Source organism: Salvia miltiorrhiza, chromosome 5, assembly GCF_028751815.1.
Source record: "Salvia miltiorrhiza cultivar Shanhuang (shh) chromosome 5, IMPLAD_Smil_shh, whole genome shotgun sequence".
Lineage (NCBI taxonomy): Eukaryota > Viridiplantae > Streptophyta > Magnoliopsida > Lamiales > Lamiaceae > Salvia > Salvia miltiorrhiza.
In genome coordinates this window covers 18646134-18662629 of record NC_080391.1, presented here as the reverse complement: position 1 = coordinate 18662629, position 16496 = coordinate 18646134, and the positions used below count along the sequence as shown (strand labels likewise).

The 16496-nt window shown below is 37.1% G+C and overlaps 2 protein-coding genes across 2 annotated transcripts; both read right to left on the bottom strand.

Moving 5' to 3' along the window:
• Window positions 1-4625: 4625 nt before the first annotated feature.
• Window positions 4626-9357, bottom strand: LOC130986530 (polyadenylate-binding protein RBP47-like). The gene is made up of 5 exons (XM_057909961.1): window positions 8662-9357; window positions 6617-7097; window positions 5734-5798; window positions 5530-5660; window positions 4626-5449 (listed from the first exon to the last, which is right to left on the bottom strand). Exons 1-5 carry the CDS (start codon window positions 9040-9042, stop codon window positions 5302-5304), a joined length of 1206 nt encoding a protein of 401 aa, XP_057765944.1. The 5' UTR covers window positions 9043-9357; the 3' UTR covers window positions 4626-5301.
• A 4272-nt stretch (window positions 9358-13629) lies between these two features.
• On the bottom strand, window positions 13630-15303 carry LOC131025603 (uncharacterized). Its single transcript, XM_057955403.1, has 3 exons — window positions 15093-15303; window positions 14350-14924; window positions 13630-14286 (listed from the first exon to the last, which is right to left on the bottom strand). Exons 1-3 carry the CDS (start codon window positions 15301-15303, stop codon window positions 13630-13632), a joined length of 1443 nt encoding a protein of 480 aa, XP_057811386.1.
• Between the last annotated feature and the right edge of the window lie 1193 nt (window positions 15304-16496).

Here is a 16496-nt window from a genome sequence, read left to right as displayed (position 1 = left end):
GAATATCCTAACCCTTGTTTTGATGATACCAAAATTCATAGGACTTAAATGTAATAGACTAGAATCGTTTTTGAACTCAAGTGTTAGAGTTCGTTTCTAGTTTAGTTGCGGTGTCAAAGACTGAAGACTGAAGACTGAAGACTGCAGTTACCAACTGAAGTATCAGTTGAAGAATCAGTTGAAGACTGATTATTTAATGCGCGCCATGGACTGATACTAAAGTCAAGTATCAGTTGAACATTCTTCCTAGGACTGATCTTCCAACGTTCAGAGGAAGCCACGTACGCTCAAGTACAGCCGCATTAAATGCAGAGATATCTCAATATCTTATCTCTGCAGAGGTCATTCCTATCTGGTGGTTACTTTTCAGAGATGTCACATCTCCTGTCCATCAAAGAGAGCCGTTTCCACACAGACAAGGAACCTCGAAGATTGAAGCCTCAGCCCAAATTCGAATTGCTCTCCAACGGAAGAAATCTTGAGGACGATTTACGCCAACGGATCTATTCAAGAGTTCTCCTACAAATAGCGCTCGAGGATCACTTCAATCTTCACCGATTCAACGACATAAGCTGAAGCTCTGCCGAAATAGCTACTCAGCCTAAAGCTTAAATCGCCCAAAGCTTGAATCGAAGAAGAGAATTCCAAAGCCAAAATCAGTCACTGCTGATTACATACATTCTCTTAGACCCTAGGCATATATTCTGTGTACCCAGAAGCCAAAGGTCAAACTTGCTTCAAAGAACTCGTTCTTTGTAAGTATAGTTGGCACTCGTTTAAACCTCTCCCCCATAAGAGTGTTTGAGTGACTCGGAGTTTCAGAAGGTGTTCTGAACTCTGATAGGGAAGTCTGAGCACGAGGTGTGCTTAGCAAGGAAATCCTGCGCGAGGTGTGTAGGTAGGGAAACCCTACGCGAGGTGTGTAGGTGCTGAAGAGAGAGTTTATCTTCAGTTCACGGTTTGCAGTGCACCAGGGAAGCACTTGCGGAGTGGATTGTTGGTCTGATCAACCAGCCGTGGATGTAGGAAAGAGTTTTTCCGAACCACGTAAAAGTCTCTGTGTTATTTACAGCTTTCAGTTTTACATTCATAACTGTGTTATTTCAATTGATAAAACTGAATGCTGACTAACTGAAAAGAGAAACCTTAATCCAACTATCTGCTCCACCGAGGCTATTCGAAACTAAGTTTAATTTCCGCTGCGTATGATATCAATCTGACTCACTATCCTCTGATAGTAAGGAAGAAAGATATCATCTTCATCTTTGCAAACACGACTGAAGCCCTTACGTGGATCAGTTAAGTTCCAGTGACTTAACTGATAACTCTTTACTGAAGAGCTTTCAGTATCAGTCGTCAACCCTGTTGGTCAACACTTATTTCGGTTAAACAGGTGTCTTGTTTGCGTGTAAAGTTTCGTTTCTATCTCTGACTGAGATCCCTCTGATTGAGGTTTGTAGATAGTCATAAAAATAGCCTATAGGTGTATTCCCCCCCCCCCCCCTTTCACCTATTCGAGACCCCCCCGGACCTAACATAAACTAATAATAATAACGGTTAATTACGTCAAAACCCATTAACTATACCCCAATTTCCAAATTTGCCATGAACTTTTTTTTTATCAGCAATTCCCTGAATTTAAGGGGTTGACCAATTTTTCCATGCTTTCTAAAAATCCCCAAATTCATAGCTGACATGGCATTTTTAAGTGACCTGAGATGTGACATGGCATTGCCGGACGGGAACCAAAACGACGACATTTAGTTGGAGGGTCGTTTTACCCCCCAAACCTTTCTCTCTCTCTCTCTCTCTCTCTCTCTCTCTCTCAGATGGGGGTTGAGCTCGCCGGAAATCGAGCAGCAGCAATTGAGCTCAACCATGCCGCCCAGATTCAGAGCCTCCAAGACATCAAGATGGTGGAGCTATTCCTTGGCGAAGGGCTCGAGGATTTGGGAGAAAACCCTAATTGCTCGATCTTGGAAAAACCCCTTTTGCTCTTGGAGGCGGCGACTGATGGAGGGTCTGCGGGGGTGGTTGGGGAGAGGAAGGCGGCGGATCTGGTGATGGTGGTGTGTAAAACGACGACGGTGAAGATCCTGGAGGCGGCGACTGATGAAGGGTCTGCGAAGGTGGCGGATCTGGTGATGGTGGTGGGTAAAACGACGACGGCGAAGCTCTTGGAGGCGGTGATTGATGGAGGGTCTGAGGGGGTGGTTGGGGAGAGGAAGGCGGCGGATCTGGTGACGGTGGGAGGTAAAATGACGACGTCGAAGCTCTTCGGAGGCGGTGGAGAGAGAGGTGGTGGCTGGGAAGCGAGGTAGGTGGGCGATGTAACGGAGGTCTAGAACGGTGATGCCGAGGGAGAAGAGGAAATTGACGTCTGGAATATTGGTAGCGACGGCGATGATGGAGGAATGGAAGTTGAGGCAGTGGAAAAGATATCCTCCTCCGATGACGGCGGCGATGGAGGAGCAGGGAGCCATGGTTGTCGGCGATCCTCTGGTGGACTTCCACAGACATAGAAGTGAGGAGGAAGAGAAAAGAAATGAGTTTTTGTTTATTTTTTTTCCAAGTGTCAATCTTTCAGTCCAATAGGCGCCATATCAGCTCAGTAATACCACGTAGGCGACAGGTCAGCTCGGAGCTTCACCGGAGCAAAAAAGCATGGAAAAATTGGTCAACCCCTTAAATTCAGGGAATTGCTGATAAAAAAAAAAAGTTCATGGCAAATTTGGAAATTGGGGTATATTTCATGAGTTTTGACTTAACTAACCCTAATAATAATAATAATAATAATAATAATAATAATAATAATAATAATAATAATAATAATAATAATAATAATAATTAATTGCTTACAGATACATAAATTACAATTAAAATTTCAATTTTAAATTAAATAAAAGATCTTAATTAAAAAATAAAATTAAAAATAAAAACTTAATTAATTTTTGGAATTTAGCTTGAGCTATAAATACGCTGATCAATAACTTGATTATCCCCAAATTTGATGGGCAATACAAAGATACTATTAAAAGCCTTAGACAATAACCTTCTAATCTATATAATATATAAAGAAGCAGTTTGACGGAAAATATTTATCTGTCAAATTTTTAACAGAATCTTATTAAATATTTAACGGTAAATTTAATTCACATCATTGAATGGTAGTTTTAACTCACATATGTATCCCACTAACCCACAACATTGACCAACTTAAAAAATATCTATTAATAAATAAAGCAGCCAATTTATTTATATTACACGCGTCTTCAGTTACACAATTCACTTATAAATATAATCTCACACAATTTTTCTTTGGACCGTATTTCTTTCACCATCTTTTTTCTCCTGCCGTTCTTCCCCTTCAATCAAGGTTTTTTCAAATGTTACAATATTTGGTAACAATTCATTGTACCAAGTTATAGGCCACGAAAATCAATAGAAATCCAACAAAATTAATAGAAATCGTCATTGAAGATCTGAAGTAATCTATCTATATAATATATAAAAGAGGAGTTTTCCCTCTATATTTTCTCTCATTTTTTTTCTCTTTTTTCTCCCACCAATTTTGATCTCTATTTTTTATATAATTTAATTCTTTTCTAAACATCCTCAAATTTAATTTATACATAAATATTTAATATACATATTATATATAAGTTCGTGACAAAATATTTAATATGGTATAAAAATCATTAAAAATGAATTTAAAACTAATTAATATGAAAACTTTAAAATATTTCATTTTCTCTCTCTTCTTTAAAATTTTACAACTTTTTATTTATGTTTAGTATATGAAAATATTTACTCCTTCCGTCCGCTAAAAGTGGGGCGAGCACGTGATTTAATAAAATTGATGATGATTTTGATGTAGTGGAGAAATGGTCCCACCACTTTATGAGATGTGTAGTTGAGATTGAATTTGGGGTTGGTTTTTTTTAAATAAAGAATATTTGTAAGTATAAAAAATTAAAGTGGATGGTGTGACCATTTCTTTAAAATGAAAGTGGTACATTCTTTGCGTACGCCAGATATAGTAATTGTGCGCTACTTTTGGTGGACGGAATGAGTATTTATTTATTTATTTATTATGACGTGTAATACTCTATAATAAAAATGTATAATGTTAATTTTCTTTATATATCAAATAATTTAGAGTAATTGATGTGTTTATTTTATTTTTAAAATATATTTTGTATTTATTTATCGTTTTATTCTATTTAATATTTATATTTATTTTTTTATTTAAATATGTTGTTTAATTTCAATGTTCGCCGTGCATCGCACGGATGGACGTACTAGTGATACATGATACATGAATCCAAATTCCAACCTAAAAAGAAAAGATATTAATTAATTTCATAACAATAACTTCTCTAGGTTAGTTTTCGACCACTTCAGACTAAATCCAAATTATCAAAAGATTTCCAACCTTACCTTCCAATTGCTTATTAACCAACAAAATTTGAACCCATGTCGAATTCCAGAACTTACAATGTTCATTTAATTATATTTTGACCAAGATTGTTGATTTGATTAAAAATCTAAATTAAATATAGCTTGTGTATTTTAAAACCCTAAAAAGAAATAAAAAACAAAGAAGAATGTGGAGGCCAGTATCATGTGGAAGATCATTTATTCCAATTGAGAAGTTTCCGTGTCAAGTCCACACTTCTTAACAAATGTTCTGTGAGATTTCCTAGAGAGCTACCTAATTAGGTCAAAATTCAGTTCCGCTCCACATTTAGGTGCAGACCCTTATAGTTTTTCACATACCCGCGGGTGGAGCATGTGATGTGGGCTTCAGCGCGCGTCTCGGGCAGCCGCAGTTCAGCTCACTTGCTGTTGGTGGGTTCCGTACATGGGGTAAGACCCGTATGCAGCTGCGGCATACATACTCGGATCATGAGGAGGTGGCAGAGCGTATCTGTACCCATCAAAGAAAGGCGGCCCATAGTATGCTCCCGTCCATTGGTTTCCGAAATCGCCTCTCGACTGCACAATGCAACAAAAACCAAGTAACACAAAAGTAAGTACCAACCTCGGTGCTGCCAAATGTATTTTCTTGAATTAGCCTAGAGTTCGAGTAGTATAGCATTATTCTTGTGTACTGTTATTATTCAGTAACACCATACCGGGTTACAAACCCTAAGTGGAGGTGGTCTCTTGTGAGGTCCACGTGAGATGTGTGGGGCACCACATCCAGTTATGGTTAATAAACCCTATTCGGATATGGTACCCACGCATCAACATCCTCACAAGAGACTTTTGTCTCTTTTTTTTGTTGTTGATGTGCCTTTAAGCATATGAATTAGTGAAAAAGTCAGTAGATAGTGAAAAGACTATTGCCTGTTTGTTTGCAGGATTACGCCCCCAAGACAGACGCACAGTTTGTTTCCCGATTGTTGTACCACTCAACTTCTGCAAGGCCTCTTCGGCATCAGGTCTGTCCAATGTTTTCACGGTTAACAGACATTATTAGTTCTAGTAGCCAATGAAAGCATTTATCACAGGAAATAAAATTACCTGCTAGCAAATTGAACAAAACCACATCCTTTCCCAACCGGTATCTTGACAGATACTATTTCTCCATACTGAGAGAAAGGTTGTCTGAGATCTTCATCAGTGACATTAGGGTCAAGTCCTCCAACAAAAATCTAAAAGATCACGAATTAGGCAAGACTTCCTACAAGTAAGAACAAGAAAAGGAAAAAGGAACAAATAACAAACTGTCGTGTTAACAGAGTCTCCATCAGACTGCGAACCATGCGCTGAGACACCATTTGCATATCCACCTATAAAATATTTGTAGTAGAAATGAAAATTCCAGAATATAGAAAAATACTGTTTTACCGAAAGACCTCAACTACCAATGGGTTTTGAATTCATCTCAACCATCAAGGTATCATTGAAAATCATCAGTAGCCATAATTTACAAGATTAAGTTTGCTTAGATCTTATATTAAGAGAGGTTTATCTTTAATTGTTCAGCATTGCACATTCAGATGAGCTTATAAAAAAAACATCCCAAAAATATGTCACTGCACATAATACAAATACAAATTTCAGATATCTGCACCATTGCACTTCCTGATTTTATTAGTCCTGGATGGTTTTTGTTAGCTTTAGAGCAAAGAGGCACACACAGATACAAGGGGTAAACAGAAGCAATAACTAATGCTGCTCCTATAGTGTATAGTGATACTCAGATTATTCAAATGGTTGTCCTCTTGTAGATTTTTGTTAAATTAATGAGTAGCATAAATGAAATACTTTTCCTCTTCTTTCAAGTATGAGTTCTTTTTACTGGGAATTTACCCTAACAGACTCCTCTACTTTATATCTTTGCCCCTTTTTCCAGTCGAAGAATTTTCAAATAGCAAACATATTGCTACACTTCTCATCCTTTTTTTTGTTTCTTCCAACTGTGTCCTCTCAGAAACAATTCGCTCTTAACAAATGTAATGAGTAACCGACCACTTGAAACTCTAGCTTCAAAAATAATATAGGATTTTGTAAAGTTCACTCATCTCTGATGTAGCTTCAAGGAGACAGTTAAACAACAAGATAAGTCAACACGATACATAGTTGGCGTTGCACCAACTGACAATACCTTGTGATGAGTACTGCTGCTGATAACCTGATGACTTCCTTGGTGTTGCTGCACCAATACGCATGGGCCTGCTTAAACAATAAATACCATTCATTTCAGTCATAGCTTGTGTTCTTTCATTATCGTCTCCAAACCTAACGAAACCATAGCCTTTTGAACGGCCAGTATTTGCATCGATGACAACTTTAGCAGCTTTAACAGACGGATACTTGCTTGCAAAAGTATCGTGCAGTAAAGTATCAGTAACATCTGCAGCTAGATCACCCACAAAGATAGAAAGATCGGAACCATTATTTGAACGCTTATCGCCCATGCTAAATGCAGCCCAATTTAGACGGAAAGGTTGGTCAGTGTTAGGCATAGCAAGAACAGAGTAAGTCTGCAGAGCTTTCTCCGCAGCAGCGTGTGTAAAGAATTCTACAAATCCGTAACCCTCAGAAAAACCTGTTTGCTTATTGCGGATAACCTTTATGGAGGAAACCTGCACCAGAAATTTTAGTCCGAGTAAAAATTATATGATGTAGGACAGAGGAACCAAATAGTAAAAGCCTGGATTACAAAATGATTCTTAAATGTTGGATTTATTTCTGTGCATGTCTAGTTGAGAAATTCTAATACAAGTAACATAAAATCCATTATCAGAACTTCCCTTTCACCACAGGTATACATTGCGGCACTTCTTTTTATTATTGTGCCATCAAAACTTTGAATTATAAATAGGCCCATTATTCATTCTTAAGTCTTACAAGTTTTAAATTTGTCCAAATTATTAACTTACAAATCAATGGCAACCAAGTTTTGCACCAAAAGCGGGTCACAGCCTGCTTGTCTGTGCTAGTGCAACATAATCTAGGCTATATAAATCTTGTCAATCAATTATTTCAAACTCACCTATTCTCTTAGGTTTAACATGACATATACAAAGTGACGCAACCCATAATCAGTCACCAAAAACACTCATCTAGAAGAAAACTAGAATTTGAGGGTTCAACCGAAAGAACTCAAAAGTGCAGTGGATATTTTCACTTTAATCATAAATGTCAGGATCGATGAAAAAAAAATTGATTCAAAAAAGTCTCTGCAATGCATGTAATATCGATACCTGTAAGATAAGTGTCTAAAATAGAAATACAGACATCCACATCAAACATTTAAGTACAAAGAGATGAGAAACAAAAGCATGTAATTTCTGTCAAAAAGAACCATTTATAATATTAACGCTGTAATTTCTGTCCTCAGCTTCCATCAGATATCTGAAAGAAGTAATGTGCTAATATGACATTTATAAACAGGAAAAATAATCACAGCAACACAGAGGTTAAACTTGAAATTTTAAATAGATTTAGCATTAATGCAGTTATTTCTACGACTTTTGCCTCATTAATTAAGCATGTATACGTATGTGTTGGTTTTGGAATAGAATCACCTACAAATGTCCCATCAAAATTTTGAAAGGTTGCAAGTAACATATATATATACGCATTCGGGCTAACTAATAATCAAAATGTTACTCACCAAAAGTAGCTAATATGCACCAGTGTAAAACTAGTATACCATAGAAGTTCAAATCCAAATAATTAATTAAAGCCAAAATATGTTTTTGTTAATTCCTAGCTTACAAAGATGAAAACTTCTGCATATACCTCTACATCAATAGCATTATTAGGGCCTACCAAAGAAACTAGTTAGAAAAACTAAACGATATTAACATAAAGAAACAAAAGCAAGCCACTCCAATTTCTATATTCAATCTTGAAGAATATACATTCAAAAACGCAGATCAATTACAAGAATCGAATCCATAAAAAGAAAAGCATGTTTAATAGAACCAGAAAAACGAAATGGTATGTTAACTAATCGATATTATAGTCAAACCTATTACTTGTCCTACTACAGACGCTAGCTTTATTTAAACCTTCACTTCATAAACTACAATAACAGTAATACTAAAGCATAATCCCCAACCACACACACACACACACATTTATATATATATATATATATATATATATATATATATATATATATATATATGCATTATATACCTCTCCAGTTTGAGAGAAGCAGCTACGGAGATAATCCTCGTCCATCCAATTATGAAGGTCACCCACCCAGATCGTGCGGTTCTCTCCATTAGATCCTCCACCGTTGCTGCTGCCGCCGCCAGACTGCTGCGGCGGGGGCAGGGGCGGGTGATGGTGGAGGTGGTACGGCATGTAGTGCGGCGCGTAATGAGGCGCCGGAATCATCCCATGCTGCATTACCATCGCCGCGGCGGGGTACTGCATCGCCACCCACTGCTGACCAGGCACCGCCGCGACCACCTGCGGCGGCGGCTGCACCGCCTTGCTGCCGCCATTGCTGCTTTCGTTATTGCTCTCCTTGGAACTACTCTGTTGAGATTCGGAACCGTTACTGGTTTGCATCTTTCAGCAAAATGGAAAATTAATCCCAAAAATTATAAAGGGTTTCAAATATATTGGTAAATTTTGATAATATTATGAGAGAGATATAGATATAGATATAGAGAGAGGTGTACGTATAGGTGAATCTGAGTTTTTGTGAAGAGAGAGAGAGAGAGGGGGGCGTGTGTGGAGGCTGAACAAGAGGATTTGAGGTTTTCATGGGAAGCCCTGAGATGACGCGCAAGTTCTCACAGCCGTTAGATCGGAAAGATCTTGGCCGTCTGTTTGCGTACGATAACATGGATTCGGTCTTACTCGGCCGCCAATGTATGTTTCTCTTTGCTTTTTCTGGTTTTATTTACCCTTTTGCTTTATAGGGGTGGGGTTAAATTGGAAATTCTCTTGCCCAATTCTTTTAAAAAGAAAATTATTTGCGTTTTCGCAAATTCCATTTTTGTTTTGCCTATGTAAGCAAATTTAAGGAGGCAATCATTTTGACTGTGAAAATCAGGTAGAAAAGGGTAATTTTAGGTTTCAGTGTTTGGATTTGAAACATTCGATTTTGTACTGGACAGATTATGCACAGTGTACGTGTTTAACTTTACTAGTCGCATATCTATCTATACTACTCATATCTATCAGTATTACTATTTTTATTAAAAGTATTCATTATTTTTTCTATTTTTATTTGAGTTAAAATTTAAAATGTCTTATTCCTTAAGTTCTATAGTAAAATGTCTTCTTTTATAAACATAAGAGCATCCGCATCGCCTACACGATAGCGGCCTACTCGTGTAAGGCTCGCATCATGTAAGGCGATGCAGTCCTCCCTCACACGAGGGCTACACGTTCTAACGTGTAGCCCGCTCGGCCGTTAAAAATAGACGCATGTTTTACACGCGCCATTAAAAAAATCGAATTTTGAATTTGACTGTCTCGATTTTCGTGATTTTTTTTACCGTTCTAATTTTAATTATGATTTTTATTTTTTTATTTTTATGTAATTTTTAGGTTTTTTATTTTAATGGAATTCTAATTATTAGTAAAATGTGTTATTTAAATTTGAACAATTAAATTTAAGTGAAAAGCATAAAAATCAAAACTAAAAAAATCATGTAGGCTATCATGTAATCTCAATGCAGCCTCTTTATACAATGTGGTCCCCCCCTCATCAAGTAAGCTATCATGTAACCCCAATGTGGATACTCTAAGCATTCTATGCACTATTCTTTAAATACCCTTTGATTTGATGAGTTTGTTTGATTTTCTGTGAAAGTCTTACACATTTGACCGATTTGACAGCTATCAGTCATAAAAGTCAACGATTAAACAACTATCAGTTAAGAATACATATGACATGTGGGTGGCTAGATCATGTATCTGCTCGGGCGGACACATAATTTCACCGGGCGGAGATTTTACTGGCCGAACACATGATTTGGGTGGTTAGATCATGTGTCCGCCCGGTGAAATCATGTGTCCGTCCGAGCAGACACATGATCTAGCCACCCAGATCATGTGTCCAGCCGGTAAAATTATGTGTTCGGTCGGGCGGACACATGATCTAACCACCCATCGGTCATATGTACTCTTGATTGATAGCTGTCAAATCATCGACTTTTATGATTAATGACAGTCAAATCGGTCAAATGTGTAAGACTTTCACAAAAAACCAAGCAAATCCATCAACATCAAATGGTAAAATAAGTACTTTACATAATTAGGGCATAGAATGCTTTGTTTTATAACTTAAGGCATTTTTACTATCAAACATAAGGATATGGACATTTTTGTCTATTAACACTTTTTATTTTTTCAATAGAAATATATTTTTAATTTAAGATATAACCCTATACACACATTATCACTTAAAAAAAACAGTGAATTCCTCTTCCCACTCAATATATTATCTATTAAATATTTTTTAAAATTTGTGTAATTCCTTTTGTGGTAATGTTTTGCGACAGTGGTAGAGTATATCAAAAAGTTAAGATTTCAATTTGAAATCAATTTCAAATTGATTTAAAAAGTAAATGTCAATTTTGTAGTAATAATAAAATTAAAAATTTATTTGTAAATTATATTTTTTCTTTTTATTTCTTTTTTCTTTATCTTCTTATTATTTTGTTTTATTTCTTTCTAAAATTGTAAAATTCGACTAATTATAAAATATTTAGTATGCATATTAAATTAAAAAAACACTATAAAACCTTTAATTTGATACGTTTTATGTAAATATTTGATTTAAAATGTAAAAGTTACATTTATTGTAAGCTAAAAAATTAAAAAATTCTCTCTCGTTTCTCATCTTTTTTTGAATATTTTTTTCTCATTTTTTTTTGCCTTTCATAACATAAATTTTTATTATTGTGAATTCTTTTTCATCTTTTTATTTTCTTCAATGTTAAACTCAAATATATTAATTTATTTATAAATATGATAATTGAGTTGACACCAATATTATATAAATATAAAAATATAAAAACGTTTCTCGTGCATTGAACGGGGTGCAAATGCTAATAATGTATTAAAAATTCAAGATTTCAATTTGAAATCAATTTCAAATTCATATCAAAATTTTGTGGTTATAATAAAATTAAAAATTTATTTGTAAATTATATATTTTATTTCTTTCTATTCCTTTTTCTTTATCTTTTTATTAGTTTGTTTTATTTTTTTCTAAAATTGTGAAATTCGACTAATTATAAAATATTCAATGTGCATATCAAATTAAAAATCACGATAAAGCTTTATTTGATATATTTTATGTAAATATTTAATTTAAAATGTAGTATGTATTTAAAGCTTAAAATTTAAAAAAATTCTCTCTCATCTCTCATTTTTTTTTTCAATTCTTTTTTATGGTTATTTTCATTTTCAGTTTTTAACTTATGTTTTGTCTTTCATAATATCATTTTTATTATTGTGTTTTTTTTTTAATTTCTTTAATGTCCCGCTCAAATATTTTTATTTAAAATTATTTTTATTATATTTATAAATATGATAATTGAGTTTATATCAATTTTATGTAAATATAAAAATATAAAAACGTTTATCGTACATTGCACCGGGGTGCAAATGCTAGTACTATATTAAAAATCCAAGATTTTAGTTTGAAATCAAATTGATTTCAAAATTAAGTGACAATTTTGTAGTTATAAAATCTTCTGATGATGAAATAAAATTTTATTAGAAGACGAAAAGCAAAGAAACACAACCCTTGAGAGCACAAAACACAGAATAAGGGCCGAGCCTCGTTAAAACCTCTGAGAGACAGAGAAAAAATAGTACTCGTCAAAGAAAGGTCAGCAAGATGGGGGAGAAGAGCGGAGATAGAGACGACTCAGAAGCTCCGGCCGAACCATTGCCTCTAGACGACCCCGGCTCCTTCCACCCACGCGACCCAAGAAAGAAAAAAACGAAAAGAGCAACAAGCAAAGAGCAAAAGAGCCAAAGCCCCCCCCACTGAAAAACAGCGAGGGAGAAGAACTAACAACCTCACAACGAGATTCTCGTATAGGTCATGTATCCGTCATCGTGAACCAACTGGGCTATGTCGGGGGTGGGCACCGACCAGAAACCCTCTATGGACACCTTGGAGGCAAGATAATCGGCGACCCTGTTACCATCTCTGTAAATGTGAGAAATCCGAACATCAATACCTTCACATCGAGTTAAAATCCTGCGCCATCTAGCATAAAATCTCCACGGCACTTGCAATGAGCGCGAAGAAAGCAGCTGAACGGTATAGGCCGAATCGGACTCAATCCAAATGTTCGTCCAACCCGCCACAATAGAATGCTCCAGAGCAACAATGAGGGAGAAGAGTTCAGCCTCAAACGCAGCACCGACGCCCCCGACAAAATGATAATAACCGATGACTCCATTGAAAGCATCACGAACAACACCCCCCGCATGTATGGCGTTGCCGCGGACCGATCCATCTATGTTTATCTTCAAGCAAGAGCCCGTAGGAAAAATCCACTTGACATCAATATGACGGGGATGAGGCCGAGAGGTGCCCTGAATACCCAGTGCACGGAGATAAATAAGATCTTCCATCGTGTTTGCCATGTAGCCCATATTAAAATTAGTCGCAGCTTCCTTAACCGATACTTTAATGAGGACAAGAACCGCATGTGTAGAGGGAGTCACGTCATCAAAAACCACCCAATTTTGATGGTACCATAACCATGCAATCGTCGAAATAAAGCTCACCTTCCATAAGTGAGACACGTGCAGACCAGCGGTGAGCGAAATGGCCCAGACGATTAAGCTGCCTGTATCAAAAATATGAGGGATACCTTTGCCAAACCAGGCCATAACCGTCTCCCAAACTGAGCGTGCAAAGCTACACTCCCAGAAAAGATGATCCAGAGAATCACTGTGATTGCGGCAAAAGGGGCAAATGATAGGGCCAATCGTGCCTTGGCGCTGAAGAATATCCAAAGTCGGAAGCCGCCGATGAATAAGATGCCACACCGTCATAGAACGCCGAGTAGGGATATATTTAGCCCAAATCCATTTCCCCCATGAGACTTCAGGGAAAGAGGGCTGGAGCCACTTGTGAGCAAGTTTGGCAGTAACGTCTCCAAAAGCATAGCGTGTCTAAGAGCGATGATCCGCTTGCCCGTCAACTGGAGTGGTGATAATGTCAAACACAATATATGGGAAAGAATTAACGAAAGGTTCCGTGAAGTGCCAACGCCCATCGTGATAGTAATCAACTGACCCGTTGACCAAGAAAAGGCTTGATGAAGGCTGGAATCTGTAGGCGATCAGTGATGCGGTATCCCAACCAGTTATCGGTCCAAAAGAAAATCGACTCCCCAGTGCCAATGGCGCAATACGAATCATCAATGAAGCTTTGGATGGACGAGCGTACTCTAAGCCAGACAGTAGAGGTAAACCAAGGCGAAATAGAATTGAAGAATTTACCCAGATAGCGGTGCCAGAAAAACTCGAAGCCAAAAGAGCTGGCAGTGATAATTTGCCAACCGAGGCGGAAGAGAAAGCTCTCATTAATGGAAGTGAAAGAGCGATACCCAATCCACCATGCAATTTAGGGGCACCAACTTTGTTCCAAGTCACCGGGCAAGTAGGACGTTTGGAAATACACCCTGACCAAAGGAACGACCTACATGCTTTGTCAAGCTCGTGAAGCAACTTTGCAGGCCATCGGTAGATCATCATGCTGTGGGTGGCAACGCTGTGGATTACTGAAGAGATGAGGCACGCACGACCAGCCATAGATAATTGCATCCCCTACCAACGCGGGAATTGGTTAAGAATTCTATCACAAATCCTACGCATTTTGGTGCTAGTGACCCGACCACTGAAAATCAGCACCCCCAAATAGATAAATGGAATGGAGCCTGGTCGGAAGCCAAGGAGGCACTGCAACCGATGTTTCCTAGCCATGGAGACGCCTTTGCCAAAATATAAGGTGAATTTTTCTTTATTACACATCTGCCCCGAAGCTTGTGCGTAGATATTAAGAATAGAATCCACCATAATGCAATTTCGTCGAGTAGCTTGACAGAAGAGAAGCACGTCATCAGCATAAAGTAAGTGAGAATGAAAGAATTCTGATCTCGACATGCGCATACAAGATATGTATTTAGCTGAATCTGCAGCCTGAAATAAGCGACTAAGAACGTCCTCGGCGATGCCGAAGAGAATGGGAGACAAATGATCCCCTAGGCACACACCCCTGCTACAAGAGAAGTAGCCATGCAGAGCGCCATTGAGCATAATCGAAATATGAGCCGAACCAAAGATAGCTTGGATCCAATTATAAAAAATAATCGGAAAGCCAAACGCCTTAAGGACCGTGTCAATAAAGTTCCAGTCCAGAGTGTCAAAGGCTTTTTTAATGTCAACTTTAAGAGCAATGTTCTTCCCTTGCATAGAACGATTAAGATAATTCACTCATTCCGAAGCCATAAGAATACACTTGTGAATCGATCGCCCGTCTATGAAGCTGAACTAGTTGGGTGAGACCACAGTAGCAGCCACGGGATTGAGACGAGTGGCGAGCACCTTTGAGATAATTTTATAGCAAAAATTACTGAGCACGATTGGCCTGTAGTCAGAAATAAGCTCGACGTTCGGCTTCTTAGGGAGCAGGCACCGAAAATTAGCATTGAGACCGTTAGGAAGATAACCATGAGAGAAGAAACGTTGGACCGCGCCAACCACATCCGAAGCAATAATCTCCCAAGCATGCTGAAAAAAAGTGCCATTAAAGCCGTTGGGACCGGGTGCGCTGTTCTTGTCCATTGAGAATACGGCCGCTTTAATCTCTTCATCTATGGGGCAGCTGATGAAACAGCCTGTTCCGGAGACACAGTGCAGGAAATATGCGCGTGAATCCATGATAAATCCACGTCAGGACATCCAGTGGAGGAGAAAAGCTCTTGATAGAAATGCGAAATATGAGTCGCCATAGCCGAGAGATCCGATACTAAGCTATCCTCAATTCTTAAGTGCCGAATATGGTACCGCGTGCGTCGGAACTTAGCCATATTATGGTAAAAATTAGTGTTGTGGTTCCCATCCTCCAACCATTTAATCCGACTCTTCTGCTTGAGCAAAGAATCTTTATGACTGAGCAAAGAAGTGATTGAGGTTTGCAACTGAATCTCTTGGTCAAAAAGAGCTTCTGTATAACCCTTAGTGTCAATATCCGTCTGCAGCCTACCAAGATCATGAGTCAAATAAGAAATAGAAATGTTGAAGTTACCGAAAACTTCCTTAAGCTTATGCATTAAACGAACCATGGGGCAACGAGTGTCAATTGGTAGCTCCCAGTTATAAACTCTTATTATTAGTATTATTTTTATTTCTTTTTAAAGTTATGAAATTAGATTAATTATAAAATATTTTATTTTCATATCAAATTAAAAATCACTTTGTCCTGTAAAAATAGTCACTCTGTCCTAAAAAATCATATCAAATTAAGAGTTTTAATTTGATACCCACTCTGTCCTGTAAAAATAGTTATAATTTTCCTTTTTGGGGTGTTCACAAAAAATAGTCTTATTCTATTTTTGAATACTACCCCACAATAGATTCATATATTAACTTATTTACCTATTTTACCACATGGCGCGGGACACTCTACTTACTCACAATACAATTAATTATAATTATTAATACTACTTTTAAGGTGGGACCTCTCTCCACTCATAATATACTTAACCATTTTTATTAAAACATGTGTCACTTCTTTCTAAGACTATTTTTACAGGATACATGAGTATATTTTATGTAAATATTTGATTTAAAATGTAAAAGTTTATTTATTTAAATATTATTTTTTGAAAGAAAAAACTTTCCTCTCTCGTCTTTTACCTTTTCATAATAACAATTTTTATTATTTTAAATTCTTCCTTATTTTATTATTTTTTTAATAATCAGCTTAAATATATTTAATTAAAATGTATAAATATGATAATTGAGTTGATATTAAT

Coding starts and splice junctions, on each gene's coding strand:
- LOC130986530 (XM_057909961.1), bottom strand. CDS start 9,042: ATGCAAACCAGTAACGGTTCCGAATCTCAACAGAGTAGTTCCAAGGAG. Junction 5,799..6,616: donor GCAGCAGTACTCATCACAAG/GTATTGTCAGTT, acceptor AATATTTTATAG/GTGGATATGCAAATGGTGTC. Junction 5,661..5,733: donor GAGACTCTGTTAACACGACA/GTTTGTTATTTG, acceptor GTGATCTTTTAG/ATTTTTGTTGGAGGACTTGA.
- LOC131025603 (XM_057955403.1), bottom strand. CDS start 15,303: ATGGACAAGAACAGCGCACCCGGTCCCAACGGCTTTAATGGCACTTTT. Junction 14,925..15,092: donor CTACAGGCCAATCGTGCTCA/GTAATTTTTGCT, acceptor GTTCTATGCAAG/GGAAGAACATTGCTCTTAAA. Junction 14,287..14,349: donor TGCTGATTTTCAGTGGTCGG/GTCACTAGCACC, acceptor CCGCGTTGGTAG/GGGATGCAATTATCTATGGC.